The sequence below is a fragment of the Schistocerca gregaria genome, chromosome 8 (assembly GCF_023897955.1).
Source record: "Schistocerca gregaria isolate iqSchGreg1 chromosome 8, iqSchGreg1.2, whole genome shotgun sequence".
Taxonomy (NCBI): domain Eukaryota; kingdom Metazoa; phylum Arthropoda; class Insecta; order Orthoptera; family Acrididae; genus Schistocerca; species Schistocerca gregaria.
The window spans coordinates 76,944,323-76,965,486 of NC_064927.1; the positions used below are offsets into that span (position 1 = coordinate 76,944,323).

General features: G+C 38.4%; 1 protein-coding gene across 1 annotated transcript; it reads left to right on the forward strand.

The window, feature by feature from the left end:
- Positions 1-8,258: 8,258 nt before the first annotated feature.
- On the forward strand, positions 8,259-20,721 carry LOC126284745 (uncharacterized). Its single transcript, XM_049983886.1, has 3 exons — positions 8,259-8,614; positions 8,691-8,792; positions 20,501-20,721. Exons 1-3 carry the CDS (start codon positions 8,369-8,371, stop codon positions 20,639-20,641), a joined length of 489 nt encoding a protein of 162 aa, XP_049839843.1. The 5' UTR covers positions 8,259-8,368; the 3' UTR covers positions 20,642-20,721.
- The last annotated feature ends 443 nt before the right edge of the window (positions 20,722-21,164 follow it).

Genomic DNA, 21,164 nt, shown 5'->3' on the forward strand with positions numbered 1-21,164 from the left:
TAGATCAACACGCAGAAAGAAGGCACTGCAGAGAAGTCAGGATTTTTGGTGGGATCAGACTTACTGTTGTAAATACAATGCAAAAGAGACAGTGAAGATCAATGCTAAGGCAAGTACTACATCATCTTCTTACATGTTAACAAGCAACAAAGGAGACGGTATCAGTGGATTAAAGAAAGTGACCTGGCCTAATACTCCAAGCAATTCTGTGAGGACAGAGTCCTCAAATAAATACAGATAAAGACAAAATATTAACTTTTTTTTTACAAATCAGCATCTGCTGCATTAGAAATAAGATTTTAGAATTAGAACATCTTTGTAATGATTTGTTTGTGGACATTATATGTATATCTGAACACTGGCTAACAATTGAGCAAGTAAACGTATTTGTCCCTCAGGGGTATGTTGTGGTTGATATCATGTGTAGAAAGCAGGGAAAGAATGGTGGTGCAGGTATTTTTGTAAGAGAAGGAGTGAAATTTTCTAAAATTGATGTAACAACTTATAGCTCAGAACTACATGCAGAGTTCAGTTGTGTTAAGCTGCTGGATGAAAACATAATAGTAGTTAGCCTATATAGATCCCCAGATGGTGATGTTAACTGATTTATTGAGAAACTTGAATTATTAATTTTAAAAAAATTTGAAATTTAAGACAAGAATTGCTGTCTGTGGAGATTTCAATGTTGTAATGGCTAACACAGACAAATAAGCCACAAAAATATTTTTGAATGTACTAAGATCATTAATCTTATACTCTAAAAATAAGTGTCCTACTCATATGTATGCATGCATGGACAACATTATATTTAATTTCATCGAGGAAGATTTTAGAGTCACATTTGCAGGAGGGCACTTTGCAGGTCATGATCCTTTGCTCCTGACACTTTGTAAGAGGCAGCCAATTAAAACTACTGAACCTAACTTTGTACTGGTGAGAGGACAAAAAGAGGCATACATTACACTATTTATTTAGAAGTTAAGGAGTGAAAAATGTCAACCACGGAAATTGGGAACAGAAATAGCCTTAGATAACTTTTCTGAGAAATTTATAGAACTATGGTATTCTTGTTCGCCATTAACAAAAGCTATAACTACAAGGAAACCTAAAAATAAAATGCTTAACTGGTTTACCGAAGAACTTTCTGAAATTAGGGAAAACTCGCACACATTACACTAGATTTACAAGCATTCCTGTATTCAAAAAATTCTACACAACCAAGCTCCTCCTCACAAAAAAAAAACTAGCATCTGAAAAGTACATTGAAAGTGCTCCCAATAAATGCAGGGCAGCATGACAAATTATAAATCAAGGTCCCAAACACACTCAAGTGCCTTTGATGGATCCTGAGGTACTAATTAACTTTTTTATTAATACAGTTTAGGAAGTAACAAACAGTATTAAAGAAACAAGTTTTTCCACAACAGACCTGCTGGCTACCCCTCTTCCCAATGAACATGTATTTCACTGGAATCCTATTACACCTACTGACATTTTAAAAACTTTAATTAAATTTTCAAATTTAGAAAGTATGGATTGCTATTGCTACTGGCTGTCCAATTACATTATTACGAAAAACAATACCCTTAATATGCTCACCATTAGCCAGTATTTTCAATAAATGCTTAGAATTTGGAGTTTTTCCTAATACACCAAGATATCTAAAGTCATCACAGTTTATAAAAAGGGGAATAAAAAACTGCCTGAAAGCTATCAACCAATTTCAACTATGTGGGAATGACCAGCAACAAACTGTCCATTTGCATGAATGGACACAGGCAGACAGTGTTTGTTGGTAATGAGGATCACCCTGTGGCTAAACAATCCTTGGTGCACGGCCAGCACATCTTGGCACAGTGTTACACCATCCGGGTTATCTGGATACTTCCCACTAACACTAACCTATCAGAACTCTGGAGATGGGAACTTGCCCTTCAATATATCCTCTCTTCCCATTACCCACCAGGCATCAACCTCCACTAATTTCAAGTTGCTGCCACTCATACCTCACCTGTCATTCAACAACATCTTTGCCTCTGTACTTCCGTCTCGACTGACATCTCTGCCCAAACTCTTAGCCTTTACAAATGTCTGCATGTGTCTGTGTACGTGCAGATGGATATGTGTGTGTTTGTGCAAGTGTATACCTGTCATTTTTCCCCCTTTGGTAAGTCTTTCCGCTCCTGGGATTGGAATGACTCCTTACCTCTCCCTTAAAATCCACATCCTTTTGTCTTTCCCTCTCCTTCCCTCTTTCCTGATGAAGCAACTGTTAGTTGCGAAAGCTTGAATTTTGTGTGTATTTTTGTGTTCGTTTGTGTGTCTATCAACATGCCAGCGCTTTCGTTTGGTAAGTTGCATCATCTTTCTTTTTAGATATATTTATTCCCATGTGGAATGTTTCCCTCTGACAGAACTTGTTGTCAGGTGGGGAAGTTCATGAGCACAATATTAGGGCTGAGTCGAAGTTAGATATACCTAGGCACAAGTTAGCAATGACTGGAAATTCTCACAAAGTAAACCCACTCAGAATTTTCAGTAAGTTACGAGTCTTTGCTCAGACCATGGATATAATTAGTTTTAAAAATAAGTGGTACAACTGGTTAAAAGATCACCCTCTTTATAATATTAAAGAATACTTTGATTTACCAGATTATTATACTAACTTTTAAAAACTGTTACTGATTTATCATATTATTATATTAACTTTTAAAAGCTGTTACTTTTAATTGTATTTTTATGTACTGCATAAACTTTGTAGAAGAAATATTTAATGCTACTCATTGTACTACTGTGCATTGTATATACTTTATCTTGTTATCAAATTGATGAAACCCATATCATTGTGAAATGATTTATGGTGAATGATTCTTGATTGTTGACTCACATCTTTTTATACATTTCTGACCATTAACATCTTTATAAGAAAAATTTTAATAAAAGCTTGTGGGTCATTCAAACAGCCAAACTCGATGTCACCAGTTAATCACCAGTTTTCAGAGTATTATGTATTTTATGAAATAACAGTTTGTTCTTATACTAGTTTTTATAAGACCATCTGAGCCCCAGCCTGTAGCCCACAGCCAGAACTCATAGAAGCAAAATCTATCTAGATCCATTCAGGGAAGATTGCCACAGACAGTCCAGTAGATACCAGCTCACAGAATGTATTGCACTTGATTCAGATTACGTGTCCTGCCATTTGTAGCTTAAAAACTCAGCACCATTACATTCTACATGTTTGTTATTGTGGATCTGTGCGTGATGTAGTTGGCTCTGATGAGCTGTCAGGACTGTTATGATTAATTGCCACCATATACAGTTTTAACTAAACAGAACATATGATTACTGTGCAACTTTATTTAACTGTAGTGTTTTCTCGTCAACATGAAAAACAGTGTGTTACACTGTCACCAGACATATTGTGACTTATACTGATCATCCTTTCTGCCACATTAAACAGTTGCTAATTATTTCATTGAGGGGAGATCTACTGCACTAAACCTGGATAGAAAGATCAGTAACTATGGGAAGTAAGTAATTTTCCTTTAGCTTTTAACAAAAAATTGTGAGACTGGTACTGGCCACAAACAGTAAAAGTGGTACTAAAAGTGGCTCAAATTCAGCTCTATATACTATGTGAACTACATTATTGGAATTATTTCAACTGCTTTCAGCTAGCTCCAGCAACTGAGAGATGAGGCACCAATTAGCAGGACCAACTAAGCAGGTAAGTGAATCAGTTACACCAGGAGGCACATGTGGCGTATCAAATGCTATGGGTGCAGTAAGCATCGGCGCTGATAAATGAGATCTGACACAGTCCTGGTCAGCACAGAAGCAGCACTAAATTCAAGACCACCTACACAAGGGCTGAGTAGTTCACACCACTACCTACAGCTCAAGAACAATGAGCTAGAAAGTACTTTTCCAAGGAATTTCAGTGATAACAGAAGGTGGTAGAATACTTCTGCAACAAGTGGTAGAAAGAGTACCTAATCCTCCTCAGAAACTTCTGTGAAGCATATCACCCAATGAAAGGTTCAGAAAGACTCCAGCTGGATGATGTTCTTCTAAAGGAGGATGTTCCAGAGGAGAAAGTTGGTTAAAACCTAAAATGGATAGCAATGAAATTTTTAGAGGAAATCCAAGTTCACATCTGAAGCACAGACAAATGGAAGATGAAGGACCATTCTTCTCACAGCAGACAGGAAACTCAAATGCACTGAGACAAAAATTGAAGCTGCATGTAAGATTGTTTCCAGGGCAAGACTCAATATCAAGAGTACACATAAACTTCTAATTAGATCTTTCTGCTGACCATGAGAATTACTCCCAGATGTAAACAAAAACATTAGAGAGAACTTCTGCATCTACATGTACACTCTGCAGACCACTATGTCCAATTGTACCAGTTATTAGGTTTTCTTCCTGTTCCATTAATGTATGGAGCACAGAAAGAATGATTGTTTCAATGCCTCTGTGTGTGCCATAATTATTCTAACCTTACCCTCACAATCACTATGTGAGCAATATGTAGGGTGTTGCAGTATATTCTTAGAGTAATCACTTAAAGCCAATTCTTGAAGCTCTATTAGTAGGCTTTCTCGGGATAGTTTATGTCTGTATTCAAGAGTCTTCCAGTTCAGTTCCTTCAATATCTCTGTTACATTCTCCCATGGATTAAACAGATCTGTGACCGTTTGTGCTGCTCTTCTCTTTACACGCTCAACATCACCTTACAGGTGTTAGTGTCAGTGGCTTTGAGAGGTGCTAAAATTGCTTAAACTGAACAAATCTCCAGGGCCTAATGGAATCTCTATTACATTCTACACAGAAAGTGCAGCTGACTTAGCCCCTCTTTTAACTTTAATATACTGAAGACCACTTGACCTATATACCATGCACAGTAACTGGAAAAAAGTGCATGCCAAACCTTACTAAATGAAAGGTAGCAGAAGTGAATCACAAAACTACTGTGCAATATCTTTCATATACATCTGTTGTAGAATATTAGTACATATTTTGAGCTCAAATAAAATGGGGTATTTCAAAGAGAATCACCTCCTCCATGCTAACAAACACAGATTCTCAAAACATCAGTAACATGAACCCTAACCCATACTTCTATCACATGGCATCCTGAAAGCCACGAATCAAGGCAGGACAGTAGGTACAATATTTCTAAACTTTATGAAAGCCTGTTTGAGGTATCAAACAACATTTGTAGTGAGTGAACTGTGTATCTCTTGGTAGGGATGAAACAACATGTTATCTTGTTGCAGAGTTATCCACAGACATAGAGGTGACTTCAGGCACGCACCTGAGAAAGTAGTTGAAACCCTAGGTCATAATGTTGTATATCAATAACCTGACCGATAATATTAATAGTAATAACCACTCAGATCTTAAAATCTGAAAGTGATGCAAAGACTGGCACTTTACTAAACTCAGATTAATAGTATCCTATGACTACAATATCAGTGAGTCCCCATTGGAATCAGACAACTCATGTAAATACCTATGTGCTTGTAGGGATATGATCACACAGGCTCAATAAATGGTAAAACATATGACATGACTAATAACATATAATATTTGTAAATAAAATAGTAATATTTGATGCATACAGAGAAGAGTAGTGCAGGTGATCATAGGTTTGTTTGACTCACCGCAAGAAAATGTCACAGAAATAATGAAAATCCTCTACTGACACAAACACCCGGAGATAAATGCCAATTATCCCACAAAATCCTACTTATAAAATTGGGAGACCAGTTGTAAGTAAAGAATTTAAGAATAAACCACTGCCCTCTATGTATTGCTTGTGTAGAGACTGAGAAGACAATACTATACTGATAACAGCTTTCTTTTTTTTTCCTTTATTGTCAGTTCATCCTCCTCATCCCATATGGGTGGGTGATAGGTTGTTAGTTATACAATATTACTCACTTAACCAAGAGCATTTTCAAAAGTACAACAAGATGGGATGACATGTTATAAAGAAACATTACACACAGTTTTCAAAACAATCTATAGGATGAATTTTGTTGGTGTCCATGTAAAAACACATTACAACTATTTTCTTTTTAAATTAAAAATCAAAAGTGTGATAGCTAAAAAACTAAAATATACACAATTCAAAAATACATTGCAGAATGGTGAAATTCTTCAAAGATAAAGCACTGCATTTTCACTTAAAATCTCTAGGCCCTGCACTGGGAAAGAAGGATTTGAGACAAGAGAATATGTCCCACAGGGTTGAGGGGTGTGTGTAAAAAAAGGTAGGGTTTGATAGGTAGAAAACTATAGAGATGAAAGGAGGAGTTGGGGTGCACGGTATCAAGTATTGATAGACTCCGCGGGTGTCATAGCAACGGAATTCAAGTTTTCGTGTGATACTGACAGTGACGCATGGAATCTGGTGTACCCAATAGTGAGCACCCACTGAGTCACACCTCCACCATCTCTGGACTACGACGCACCCTCTGCCACTGCAACATGAGAATGCCGGCTGCAGCGATTCAGCTCACTTGCTCTCAGAGCCATTTTGCTGCACGTTACTACACAAATGCCCCTAGTCATGGCTCCGTCATTTGGGCTTACTACAGAGACCCTCATTCTTTTTGACATTGATAACTGGACTCTGATTTTTGCTGCATTATTTGTAATGAGTCTTAGTATGCTTTAAGAAACACAAGCTAAGTGAATCTTCTGTTTACTGTGATATTTTGTGTGATAATTGTTTCTGACCATGTCCAGTTTTCCTATGACAACAGTTACCACACCACTCTGTAGCCCACCTCTCCTTAACATTGTTTATGAACTTATACACAACAGGGTGGATAGCAGGAAGACAGTAGGTGGGGAAGACAGAACGTGAGGATGGAGAGAGAAGAGGAAATTGATGCGGTGTGGGACAGATGGGGAAGAATTAAAGTTTGTGGGAGGGATAAATATCAGGGTGAATCTCATTGTATGGGAGACAGAGAGTTGGTTGAAGTTGCATAGAGATAGGATATTGAGTACATGTAGGTTTAGGGATGGTGGGATGGATTTGTAAAAAACACGGTAGCATACAAGGGATGGTGATCAGAGGGGAGACAATGAGGCTATTGGAATCAAGATTGTGGATAGCACAGGCGACTTGGAGGTGTTCAGTGTGAGCAAGGAGGTGTGAGAATTTGATGAGCGATAGAGGATCCAGGTGGGGTAAGGCAAATGGATGTAGTAAGCAAGAGAGAGTGCATGGCATTCGAGGGTTTGGAGAAATGTAGAGAACTTTGGTGGGGCAGATACCTGCGCAACATTTGCATAACAGAGGATGGGTCGTATTGGGATTTTGGAGGTGTGGAGAATAGTAGAGGGGTGTAAACCCCAAGTTTGACCAGTTAGTAGTTTTATTCTATTATGAGCTTTCTGTTGCGTGGTTCATAGGTGAGGGTTCTATGTCAGTTGCCTCTCAATAGTTAGTCCAAAATATTAAAGTGTATTAGTTACGTGGACAGGATGGTCGTAAATAGTAAGGTGGCTGTCATATAGATGAAAAGTTCGGCAGTGGTTCGTCTTGCAATTATTGCCTAGGTTTTGGAGGGAGTGACTTTGAGAAGTCATAGTTCCACCAGGAGGGAAACTGACTGAGATGAATTTCGAGGGATCATGGAGATTTCTGCAGTGTAGGGTGGAGTACAAGGAACCTAATTACAGCTCACACGGGGACATTTATACCTTCCCGCTTCTCGAGCACCGAGCGAAGTGATTAGCACATAGGACTTGCATTCGGGAGGACGACAGTTCAAACACGCGTCCGGCCATCCTGATTTAGATTTTACGTGATTTCCCTAAAGCGCTTCAGGCATATGCCGGGATGGTTCCTTTGAAAAGGGCACGGCTGACTTCCATCTGTACCTTCCTAATCCGATTGGCCCAATGACCTCGCTGTTTGGTTCCTTCTCCCAAATCAACAATCCAATCAACCATCTTCTCGCGCTCCGTAAGCGAATGGAAAGGATAAATACCCTAACAGCTGGTAAGTACACTCTGCCATGAACTTCACTGTGTTGATCTAAATGTAATCACGCTACAGTTTTGATGTTTTATAAATGCAACCAGACCGTCAAGACCTTGGTCGGGTCAAGACGAAAAACAATAAAAACTGACTACCAAATCCCTCGAGATTCGACGTACTATCGATATACGTTCGAACTATCGACTAGCCAGCTAGGATAAAATTTTGCTATCGATACATAATGTGTATCTGGTGTAACTATCGACATAATAGGTAACCTCACTAACCTGTCCTACACGAAGAACTCAAGAAGTCGGCTGGCTGGGGTAGCTTATTAACTTTAAAAGGTTATTAAGAAAAATGGCCTCAGACACGGGTGGCGTAAAGCCAATGCCCATTGCGGGCCGTATGGTCCGCGAAAGAGAGAGACTAGTGGGTATGACAAATGAGGAAAGAGCATGGAGAAAACAATGGTTGCAAGATCAAATACTGTCTCCTAACGAACCCAGGCGTGTACCCGAATTGGAACGAGAGTTAATGAACCCTATTCGAAGGGCGTACAGAAAGCCATTGGACGTTATATTTAATGCTCTTAAGCCTACTATTGTGAGTGTTAATAGTGTAGTTGTGATAACCTCATTTAGAATGTTCCCAAAACATTGAATTGTTTGTTTATTTGTAGGGAGAGCGCCGAGCTCAGATTGCACGGTACGTCACAGGAAAAGTCTTTATATCGTTGTTCGCCATATATGCAACGACGTACTACTTCAAATACAATGCAAACGTAAGTTTTCTGGCCGCTATACCCATTACACTTTGCTCGTTAAAATGTTTGGTAACTGATGTTAATCAATTGACATGGTGTTGCTCAGCGTTTGTAATTTTTGTTTGCCCAATATAGTTACATTTGCATGCCATTGGGTTTTAGAAGAGGAAAGAGAATGAGAAAGAGGGGAGTGCACAGTGTTACACTGATATGCTGTTCTGAACTGAACTTGTAAATTGCTTCTCAGTTTAAGCTATGGAGTATTATGTACTCAGCAGCCAATGTATTGATATGTGAATGTTCTGTCCCACTAAACATGAAAAAGTTATCTTCTTTGTATGTTATGTAACCATAAATGTACAGAAATTTAATTTATACTGAAGTTAAAAGATAAAATTGCCATTGACTCAAAGGTTTGTTTGATAGCTGCAATGCTTTTTTAACCATAGCTCTATCGGAGGTAACATGTCGTCTTCCTCAGACTTGTGAACAGACTTACCTAAGTCAGTTATAAGGGGACCTACACTTCCATGTGGATTCTGAACCACAATTCAGTTTGAGATTTTTCATATTAACAAGCAATTTCCAGAGGTGAAATTGTAATACTTGGCAGTAATGTGACCTTGGGCCACTTACTTAAGAAAACAAAAAGTTATGGCATTCATTACATCCCTCTTGCATGGATTTTTACCTCCACAATAGAATGCAGAGGTTGACTTCAAGCTCAAAAATGGGTGAGTGTACGTGGAAAAAGTGCCCTTGAGATGCAATGTTGGATGCACTTCAGTTTGTGGCTTTCATCATCTTCCCAAGTCATTTAAGGACTTAAAAATTTAAAATGTGTGTATTTGACCCAGATGTCTTATGAAAGTCCCAGACTCATCCATACCAGACACTGAACAAACCTACAGCTGAATCGTAACAAACAATTTGTCTCTGTAACTTTTTTTTTTCCTCCTTGCTGTGCACTTCAGTTCTGTGGAGGAATCATGGTCTTGCTGTGTCCCCTGCAAATGTATTTCCTTTCTTCACAGTAAATGTGAATAAACTTAATTTTTTCAAAGAGTGTTCATATTTGAAGATTGGCTCAATTTGATAAAAATTCTAGAGATTCTATATTTCCTTGTTAAGAAGGTTAGCACAGTCATCACCAGTATGTGGCACACATTTTTAGCACAATTTTTGTAATTTTTCCTCATGTTGTAACCTAAGTATATGTCTGCCTGTATTATTTTTACTGAAATACACGCATGAGGTAACCCCCAGTCTTTCACAGTAGCATGTGCAAGTAAGAGCTTCTCGGTTTGTATTGCCTAGAATCAAAGTGTTCATTTGTAAGGAGAGCGCAGATTACACAGTACGTCACCGGGCCAAGTGTCAGAGCTCAGACCTTTCCAGAGGTGGGTTGTGGGTGTGTGGAGGCTAATCCAACAGTGTGAAGAAACTGTATTGAACACACCATGTGAATTACAGACAACAGGTCATATTATTGTGACAGAATATTACCTGAAGAAAGGACACAAAGTATAATGTGGAAATCCTTGCCAATGCATTGTTGAATTGGGATTTGATAAGAGGCAGCTGAGATTTGTTTACAGTGTCTACCCAGCTTGTGCTTTCCTTGAATCACCACGTCACAATGGATAATCTCGTATCCAAACTGTGAAAAGTTTCATTGGGATCAACACATACTAGAACAGATTTTTGCTCAGAGCTTGTTTCATATGAGAGTATATTTAAGAAGGAAAGGGTATTGTGAATGCTGGCAGCATAATATAATTGGATCAAGAGTGCTTTACATCTAGAACTTGTTCCAGTTTGTGAAACATCAATGAAATGAAAATGTATCAATGTTATATTGCTTTAAATAATGTTTATTCTGGATGCAGCTTATCATAGTGGATCACTGTACCCTGACTTAAGAAGTAAAGGTAACAACTCGCTCAATTATTCAGGTGCCAATTTGTTTAATCAGGGCATATATGTTGCTTGAGCCATAGCGAAAGGGAGAGATAAAACAGATGTAAAACATGTAATAAATTATTTTGTATCAGACTGGAGCAAGAGTTAAAAATACAGATAGGCCTAGCTGCCTTTTGTAATAAAAGCATTGGAGTGGAGGGGTCAGCTCTTGTGGTGAACTTTTAGAGTGTCTTTGTCCTCAGAGGTGAGGCTAAAAAGTTGAGACATGACTCCATAATTTTTTCTTAGTTGTCACAGCATTTTATATACCAAGAACGAAAGGATTACTTCCTCACAGTGTTATGCTTTTGTAAATCATTTCCACTTCAATCTATCTGTGCTATTCTCATCCCTTTCTGTTTCTGTTTTCTTCCTTCTATCTCACCTGTAGCCAATGTATTTATATGAGTGATTGCTTTGTTTATCTTGATAGTTTCTGCTAGTTTGTCTACCTGTCCATAATATAGGTTTTTTATGTCGATAAAACCCCGTCCTCATTCCTTTCTGCTTAATGTGAATCTTTCTGTTGCTGAATGTATGTGATGTATTCTATATTTGTAGCATTGTGATCGTGTAAGTGTATTGAGTGCTTCTAGGTCTGTGTTACTCCATTTCAGTACTCCAAATGAGTAGGTCAATATTGGTATAGCATAGGTATTTATAGCTTTTGTTTTGTTTCTTGCTGTCAATTCTGTTTTCAGTATTTCTGTTAGTCTTTGTCTGTATTTTTCTTTTAGTTCTTCTTTAATATTTGTATTATCTATTCCTATTTTTTGTCTGTATCCTAGATATTTATAGGCATCTGTTTTTTCCATCGCTTCTATGCAATCGCTGTGGTTATCCAATATGTAATCTTCTTGTTTAGTGTGTTTTCCCTTGACTATGCTATTTTTCTTACATTTGTCTGTTCCAAAAGCCATATTTATATCATTGCTGAATACGTCTGTTATCTTTAGTAATTGATTGAGTTGTTGATTTGTTGCTGCCAGTAGTTTTAGACCATCCATGTATAGCAAATGTGTGATTTTGTGTGGGTCTGTTCCAGTAATATTGTATCCATAATTTGTATTATTTAGCATGTTGGATTGTGGGTTCAGAGCAAGGCAGAACCAGAAAGGACTTAATGAGTCTCCTTGGTATATTCCACGCTGAATCTGTATTGGCTGTGATGTGATATTATTTGAATTTGTTTGGACATTGAGTGTGGTTTTCCAATTTTTCATTACTATGTTTAGGAACTGTATCAATTTAGGATCTACTTTGTATATTTCCAATATTTGTAGTAACCATGAGTGGGGTACACTATCAAAAGCTTTTCGGTAATCAATGTATGAGTAGTGTAGCGACCTTTGTTTAGTTTTAGCTTGATATGTTACCTCTGCAACTATTATCAGTTGCTCTTTACATCCTCGTGCTCCTTTGCAACAGCCTTTTTGTTCTTCATTTATAATTTTGTTCTGTGTTGTATGTGTCATTAATTTCTGTGTAATGACTGAAGTTAATATTTTGTATATTGTTGATAGGCATGTTATGGGGCGGTATTTAGCTGGATTTGCTGTGTCTGCTTGATCTTTAGGTTTCGTGTAAGTTATTCCATGTGTAAGTGTATCAGGGAATGTGTATGGGTCTGCAATGTAACTGTTAAATAATTTATATTAAAAACAAAGATTCCAAGACTTACCAAGCGGGAAAGTGCTGGTAAACAGGCACAATAAAATAACACACACACACACACACACAAAATTTTGAGCTTTCGCAACTGGTGGCTGCTTCGTCAGGAAAGAGGGAAGGAAAAGGAAAGATGAAAGGATGTGGGGTTTAAGGGAGAGGGTAAGGAGTGATTCCAATCCCGGGAGCGGAAAGACTTACCTTAGGGGGAAAAAAGGATAGGTATATACTCATGTGCGCGCACACACACATATCCATCCATACATACACGGACACAAGCAGACATATTTAAAGGCAAAGAGTTTGGGCAGAGATGTCAGTCGAGGCGGAAGTGTGGAGGCATGATCTGGACTCATAGTGAAGAACAACTCCAGAATTTCCTCTCCAACCTCAACTCCTTTGGTTCCATCAGATTCACCTGGTCCTACTCCAAATCCCATGCCACTTTCCTTGATGTTGACCTCCATCTGTCCGATGGCCAGCCTCACACATCCGTCCACATCAAACCCACCAACAAGCAACAGTACCTCCATTATGACAGCTGCCACCCATTCCATATCCTACGGTCCCTTCCCTACAGCCTAGGCCTTCGTGGCAAACGAATCTGCTCCAGTCCTGAATCCCTGGACCATTACACCAACATGAAAACATCTTTCGCATCCCGCAACTACCCTCCCGACCTGGTACAGAAGCAAATAACCAGAGCCACTTCCTCATCCCCTCAAACCCAGAACCTCTCACAGAAGAACCCCAAAAGTGCCCCACTTGTGACAGGATACTTCCCGGGACTGGATCAGACTCTGAATGTGGCTCTCCAGCAGGGATACGACTTCCTAAAATCCTGCCCCGAAATGAGATCCATCCTTCATTAAATCCTCCCCACTCCACCAAGAATGTCTTTCCGCCGTCCTGTAACCCGGAAGGTGTACACGATCAAAGGCAGAGCCATGTGTGAAAGCACCCACATGATTTACCAACTGACCTGCCTACACTGTGATGCTTTCTATATGGGAATGACCAGCAACAAACTGTCCATTCGCATGAATGGACACAGGCAGACAGTGTTTGTTGGTAATGAGGATCACCCTGTGGCTAAACATGCCTTGATGCACGGCCAGCACATCTTGGCACAGTGTTACACCGTCCGGATTATCTGGATACTTCCCACCATCACCAACCTATCCGAACTCCGGAGATGGGTACTTGCCCTTCAATATATCCTCTCTTCTCGTTATCCACCAGGCCTCAATCTCCGCTAATTTCAAGTTGCCGCCACTCATACCTCACCTGTCATTCAACATCATCTTTGCCTCCACACTTCCGCCTCAACTGACATCTCTGCCCAAACTCTTTGCCTTTAAATATGTCTGCTTGTGTCTGAGTTTGTATGAATGGATATGTGTGTGTGTGCGCGCAAGTATATACCTATCCTTTTTTCCTCCTTTGGTAAGTCTTTACACTCCCGGGATTGGAATGACTCCTTACACTCTCCCTTAAAACCCACATCCTTTTGTCTTTCCCTCTCCTTCCCTCTTTCCTGAAGAAGCAACCGTCGGTTGCGAAAGCTAGAAATTCTGTGTGTGTGTTTGTGTGTTTTATTTATTGTGCCTGTCTACCGGCGCTTTCCCGCTTGGTAAGTCTTGGAATCTTTGTTTTTAATATATTTTTCCCATGTGGAAGTTTCTTTCTATTTTATTTACCTTGTTAAATAATTTAGTTAGATGTGAATGTGTTGAGGTGAACTTCTATTTTATCTTTTCCAGGGGCTTTCCAATTGAGAGTAGAATTAATTGCTTTGGTGACTTCATGTTGCAAAATTATCACTTCAGGCATTTGTGGTATCATCTTGTATGTGTCTGTTTCTGCTTCTATCCACCGTGCATGCCTGTTATGTTGTACCGGGTTTGACCATATGTTGCTCCAGAAGTGTTCCATGTCTGTTATGTTTGGTGGATTGTCTATTTTAATGTGTGTGTTATCTATTGTCTGGTAAAATTTCTTTTGGTTTGTGTTGAATGTTTGGTTTTGTTTCCTTCTGTTTTCACTTTTTTTGTATCTTCTATGTCGTTTGGCCAATGCTTGTAATTTCTGCTTCTTTTCATCAAATTCTCTATCGCTTCTTGTTGTGAGATTTTACCTAACCTTTTACGTTTTTTGTCTGATATTTCTTTTCTGATAAATTGTGTTAGCTGTCCAATGTCTTTTCTTAGTTGTTCTATTCTGATCTGTAGCCTGTGTTGCCATGCTGGTTTTGTGGGTTTCATCTGTGTGTTGGTTGGTTCTGATCTCTGTCTAGTGTGTATATTTAGTGTAGTGAGTGCTCCTATATAAACCAGTAGTTGTAACTCTTCAATAGTTGTGTTTTCATTTATTTTGTTGTGTGTGATTGCGTTGAGAGTTGTTATTGTTGTTACGACTTGTAGGTTATTTGGCGGTCTGTGCAGGAATGGTCTAATGTCTGTATTTGTGTCTTTGTATTCTATATATGTCAGCTGAAATTGTTCTTCTATATCTAACGTGTGTCACTTTGTGTTCTATTTGTACTTATTATTATTATTATTATTATTATTATTATTATTATTAGTAGTAGTAGTAGTAGTAGTAGTAGTAGTATATGACTCATGTTGTTGTTGTTGTAGTTGTTGTGGTTGTGGTCTTCAGTCCTGAAACTGGTTTGATGCAGCTCTCCATGCTACTCTATCCTGTGCAAGCCTCTTCATCTCCCAGTACCTACTGCAGCCTACATCCTTCTGAATCTGCTTAGTGTCTTCATCTCTTGGTCTCCCTCTACGATTTTTAACCTCCAAAACTAAATTGGTGATTCCTTGATGCCTCAGAACATGTCCTACCAACCGATCCCTTCTTCTAGTCAAGTTGTGCCACAAACTTCTCTTCTGCCCAATCCTATTCAATACTTCCTCATTAGTTATGTGATCTACCCATCTAATCTTCAGCATTCTTCTGTAGCACCACATTTCGAAAGCTTCTATTCTCTTATTGTCTAAACTATTTATCGTCCATGTTTCACTTCCATACATGGCTACACTCCATACAAATACTTGCAGAAATGACTTCCTCACACTTAAACCTATACTCGATGTTAACAAATTTCTCTTCTTCAGAAACGCTTTCCTTGCCATTGCCAGTCTACATTTTATATCCTCTCTACTTCGACCATCATTAGTTATTTTGCTCCCCAAATAGCAAAACTCCTTTACTACTTTAAGTGTCTCATTTACTAATCTAATTCCCTCAGCATCACCCGACTTCATTTGACTACATTCCATTATCCTTGTTTTGCTGTTGTTGATGTTCATCTTATATCCTCCTTTCAAGACACTGTCCATTCCGTTCAACTGCTCTTCCAAGTCCTTTGCTGTCTCTGACTGAATTACGATGTCATCGGCGAACCTCAATTTTTTATTTCTTCTCCATGGACTTTAATACCTAACCCGAATTTTTCTTTAGTTTCCTTTACTGCTTGCTCAATATACAGATTGAATAGCATCGGGGAGAGGCTACAACCCTGTCTCACTCCCTTCCCAACCACTGCTTCCCTTTCATGCCCCTCGACTCTTATAACTGCCATCTGGTTTCTGTACAAATTGTAAATAGCCTTTCGCTCCTTGTATTTTACCCCTGCCACCTTCAGAATTTAAAAGAGAGTATTCCAGTCAACATTGTCAAAAGCTTTCTTTTAAGTCTACAAATGCTAGAAATGTAGGTTTGCCTTTCCTTAATCTTTCTTCTAAGATAATTCGTAGGGTCAGTATTGCCTCACGTGTTCCATGGCTCTTGTAGTATACAAATTTTAATGTCAATTCACTAAGACCATGTGTTTAGTTGTAAGAGATGCCCTGAAGGTTCTAATCATGCCACATAAAATTATCTTGGTGATGAGACACTGGACCCACATTTGAGGGGATGACTGTTCAAATCTCCAGTAGGTCATTTAGGTTTTCTATGGTTTCCCTAAATTCTTAGACAGATTTTTGCCTTTGGAAAGCACAAGTCTAATTTCTTGGGTAAGTTCTAGTGTGGGATTCCAGTTCTCAGCTTTGAGCCACATCATCATGTGTAATATCATGAGTTTACACTGCAAAGGATGTAAATGGTCTACATCTATACTCTGCAAACCACTGTGAGGTGCACAGCAGAAGGTACATGCCATTGTACCAGTTATTGCTGTTTCTTCCTGTTCTATTAACATATGGTGCTTGGGGGAGAACGACTGTTTGAATGCCTCTATGCATGCAGTGATTATTCTCATCTTATCCTCACAATCCCTGTGTGAGCGACATGTAGCAGGCTTTAGTATATCCCTAGAGTAATCATTTGAAGGCAGTTCCTAGAACTTTGTTCATAGAATTTCTTGAGATAGTTTACATGTGCCTTAAAGAGTCTGCAATTTCAGTTCCTTTAGTATCTCTAGGACTCCCTCCCATGGATTAAACAAACCTGTGACCATTTGTACTATCATTCTCTGTTATACATTCAATATCTCCTGTTAGTATTATCTGTTACAGGTCCCACACATTTGAGCAATATTCTGCGCTGGATTGCACGAGTGATTTGTAAGCAATCTCTTTAGTTGCTGATTGCACTTTCCCAGTAATCTACCAATGATCTGAAGTCTACCACCTGCTTTATCCACAACCGAACCTACGTGATCATCCCATTTCACATTCCTACAAAAAAGTGTTATACTGTTGTTTGTATGAGTTGACCAATTCCAACAGTGACTCACTGATATTGTAGTGATAGGATACTACATTTTTTGATTTTGTGAAGGGCACAATTTTAAATTTCTGAACATTTAAAGCAAGTTACCAGTCTTTGTTCTACTTTGAAATCTTATCAAGACCTGGCTGAATATTTATCCAGCTTTTTTCAGGCAGTACTTCATTATAGTTAACTGTATAATCTGCAAAAAGTCTGAGATTACTATTAATATAGTGTGCAATCTCATTAAGATATAACATAAACTGCAAGGCTTGCAAAAACTTCCCTGGGGCACACCCTAAGTTACTTCCAGATCTGATGATTACTCTCCATCCAGGATAACATGTTATATCCTCACTACCAAAAAGTCCTCAATCCAGTCAAATTTCACTTGATACCACACATGAATGTACTTTTGACTATAAGCATAGGTGCAGTACTGAGTCAAATGCTTTTCAGAAATCAAACGCTGCATCTGCCTGATTGCCATGATCGAAAGCGTCCAGTATGTCGTGAGAGAAGTGCAAGTTGGGTTTCACATGATCAATGTTTTTGAAACCCATGCTGGTTGGCATTGAAGAGGTCATTCGCTTCAAGATACCTCATTACGTTTGAGCTCAGAACATGTTCTAAAATTCTACAAGCAGATGTCAAAGATATTAGACGGTATTTTTGTGGATCACTTCTACTATACTTCTTGTAGACGGGTGTGACTTGTGCCTTTTTCCAAGAACTGGACATGGTTTTTTGTAAGAGGGATCTTCAGTAGAATGCAATTAGATGAGGGGCTAACTCAGCAGCAGATTCAGTATAGAATCTGACGAGGATTCTATAGAGGCCTGGAGTTTTGTTCAATTTGTACAATTTTAGCTGTTTCTCAACCCCGCTGACACTAAGACTTATTTCATTCAGCTTTTCAGAGTCAGCCATTTCAGTTCCTTCAGTGTCTCTCTGACACCCTCCCATGGATTAAACAAACCTGTGACCATTTTTGCTACCCTTCTCTTTATACATTCAGTATCCCGGTACAAGGATTAAATTGGGGCAATTCTCCTGTGTTTTCCTTTGTAAAGGAACATTTGAAAACTAAGTTCAGTGTTTGCTTTACTACTCTTAATTTTGGTTCCTATCTCATTTACTAAGAAATGGACATTAACTTTGCTGCCACTAACAGCCTTTACATACTAACAGACATTCTTTGGATTTTGTGAAATGTCATTTGACAATATTCTTAATCTAGTAGTCATTGAAGGCATCACACATTGCTCTCTTGACAGCCAAACACGTTTCATTCACCATCTCTCTGTCTATAACCCTCCGCCTTGTTTTACACCTATTATGCAGTAATCTGTAATTTCTTTACAGTGACTGTATACCATGGATGTTCCCTCCCATTATGAACTATTCTACTGGGTACATATCTGTCCAGTGCGTGGGCAACCATTCTTTTAAACTTGAGAGTCAGAGTTCCTGTACATGCTGCTGACCTGTGCTAGAAGTTTCAAGGTCCTCATTGAGATAAGACACTCTGAATTTTTATCTAGTTTACTGAACATATATACTGTATGTTTCTGCTTGTTTTTGTTGTCCTTTGGGAATCATTGTTGCCACAACTGTGTCATGGTCACTGATACCAGTTTTGATGTGGACATTCTCAAAGAATTCAGGTCTATTTGTTGCCATTAGATCCAGTATATTTCCATCATGAGTGGGGTTCCTAACCACCTATTCTAGGTAGTTTTCAGAAAAAGTATTTAGTAAAGTTTCACTGGGTGTCTTATCATGCCTATCACTAGCAAAATTGTAATTTCCCCTATTAATTTTTGGGTGATGATAGTCTCCATCAATGATTACAGTATGATTGGGAAACTTATGTACTAGTGAACTGGGGTTTTATTTGTTTTACATCAGGAAATGAGTCTGGTGGGAGATAGAAGGATCCAATTACCATTTTATTGCCCACCCTCGATACTGAGTCTTTCCCAATAACTCTCATATGCAGCTTCAATTTTTCTCTCAGTGGATTTGAGTTTTTTATCTACTGTGACAACCACCCACATTTCCAATTTGTCTATCCTTTTGCTATACACTTAAATTTTCCCCAAAAATATCACTGCTAGCAGTTTCGGGTTTCAAATAGCTTTCTGTACCTAGTATTGGGGGTCTGGCAGAAATCTAAGTGCACAGCTTATGTTGCTACGAGTGTAATGAGCAGCAGTCTTATTTAAAATTTTGGTTTTCACAAATATTTGACCCTTTTTTTATGTGGCATGATTACTTACATGATTTTATTTCATTCCTAGACCCTCACTGCTCTGTTTACTTCAGCTGTATAGCTCAGTTCAAATTTTCAATTCCACGTTTCATTTTTTTTTTTTTTTTTTTTTTTTAGTGTGTAGTGCAATTTCGTCTGGTATTTTAATTTCTTTCATGTTGCTCTGTGTACTTGAGCTATATAGCTCAATTCTAGTTGTTTCCGTATTTCATAATTTTTGTGGTTTTTAGCTACATTTGCTTCCTGTTTGTTGTTTCGTATATTTTACTGATACTGTGATTCTGAGGTTCTTATGGTAACTTAACACCCAGAAGCCCATTTTCCTGTGGCTGTCCCATTAGTTTATTATTAAGAATTTCTTCAATTCTATAATTTGTGATAACTTTTTCTCATGAAAACTTTTATGAGTGTTGGTTGCCATTGTGAAATCTTGTGTGTGTTGCATCTTTGGATCCAGTATAACGTCATTGGTCAAAGCTGAGTGATGGAATTGTAGAGCAGAATTTTCTTTCTCAATCTGAGCTTTGGCTCTGTTAATAATAAACTCATTGCCAGTCAGACATTACACCCTAATCTTCCTTAAAGATTAAAATTCTTGGGCAACAGACATCTGTGATGTGTTTTCCCACAACAGTTCCATTAATTGTAGCTTGCTCATCAGTAGATGTTCAGATGAAGTGCAGGTGAAAGTGCCTGTTGGATTTTTTTATACTTATTATATTTTGGTTCTCATAATTTATGTGAAGAATGTGGTGGTTCTTCAGTTTCTCCCAGTTTACTTCATGATAAGAGTTAACGGTTGAACATACCGTTGTTAATGTCCAACAGGCACAATATTTCGGCAAGTGACCACATTGCATCATCTGGTGCGAATGAGATGATGGCAACGTGGTCACTTGCTGAAATATGGTGCCCGTTGAACAGCCAACTGTTCACCTGTGAACTCTTTGGTTATGTGAAGAATATTTGGTACAATTTGCAAGGTGCTCTACTTTAGTCACTAATAATTTCCTTTTGATTGGTAGTCAGCATCGCATAGTATTAGTTAATTGTCATAATTCATAAATCTGGATACAGTGTGATTCCTGGTCTGTTTCAGGACTGGACAAGGAAAGGAGGCTGGAGAGTACTTGTCAGTCGCAAGCGCGTCGTTCCCGGAGACCCAGAATATCCTAAGCTGTCTGATAGACAATTGCCTGCAGACTATGCTTCCAGGGGCTTCAAAAACTCACCGATATAATCAGTATCTTCAATGTAGAAAACTTCACTGTACAGTAATATTATGCTATTGTAAAATAAAATGGAGTTTGTTAGTTTTGATCTCTAGAATTTTTGTACTTACAGAAGTTTCTCTTATTTAAGTTATTAAAACATGAACTGTATGAGATGAGTATTGCAACCACTTTGATGGCTGGCAGAAATGTGACATAATTGTCAGAATGTCTCATATACGTGCCATAGTTGTTTAGAATTTCTGTAAGTGACACTGGCATGAGGTTGCAATATTAACAATGCCATATACAGATGACGATGGCTAATCACGACTATTGTGATATTGAAACAATGGGAACTCCAGGTAGGAAGATCAACAATGTAGGAAAAGACAGATTGATACTTACTGTAAATAACACGTTAAGTTGTGGACAGGCATAATTAAAATACAATTATGTAAAGCTTTTGGTCACAGCCTTTATCAGGATAAGACAAATGCGCACCATTCATATACACAAGCAAGCATACCTCATACGCAAGACTGCCAACTC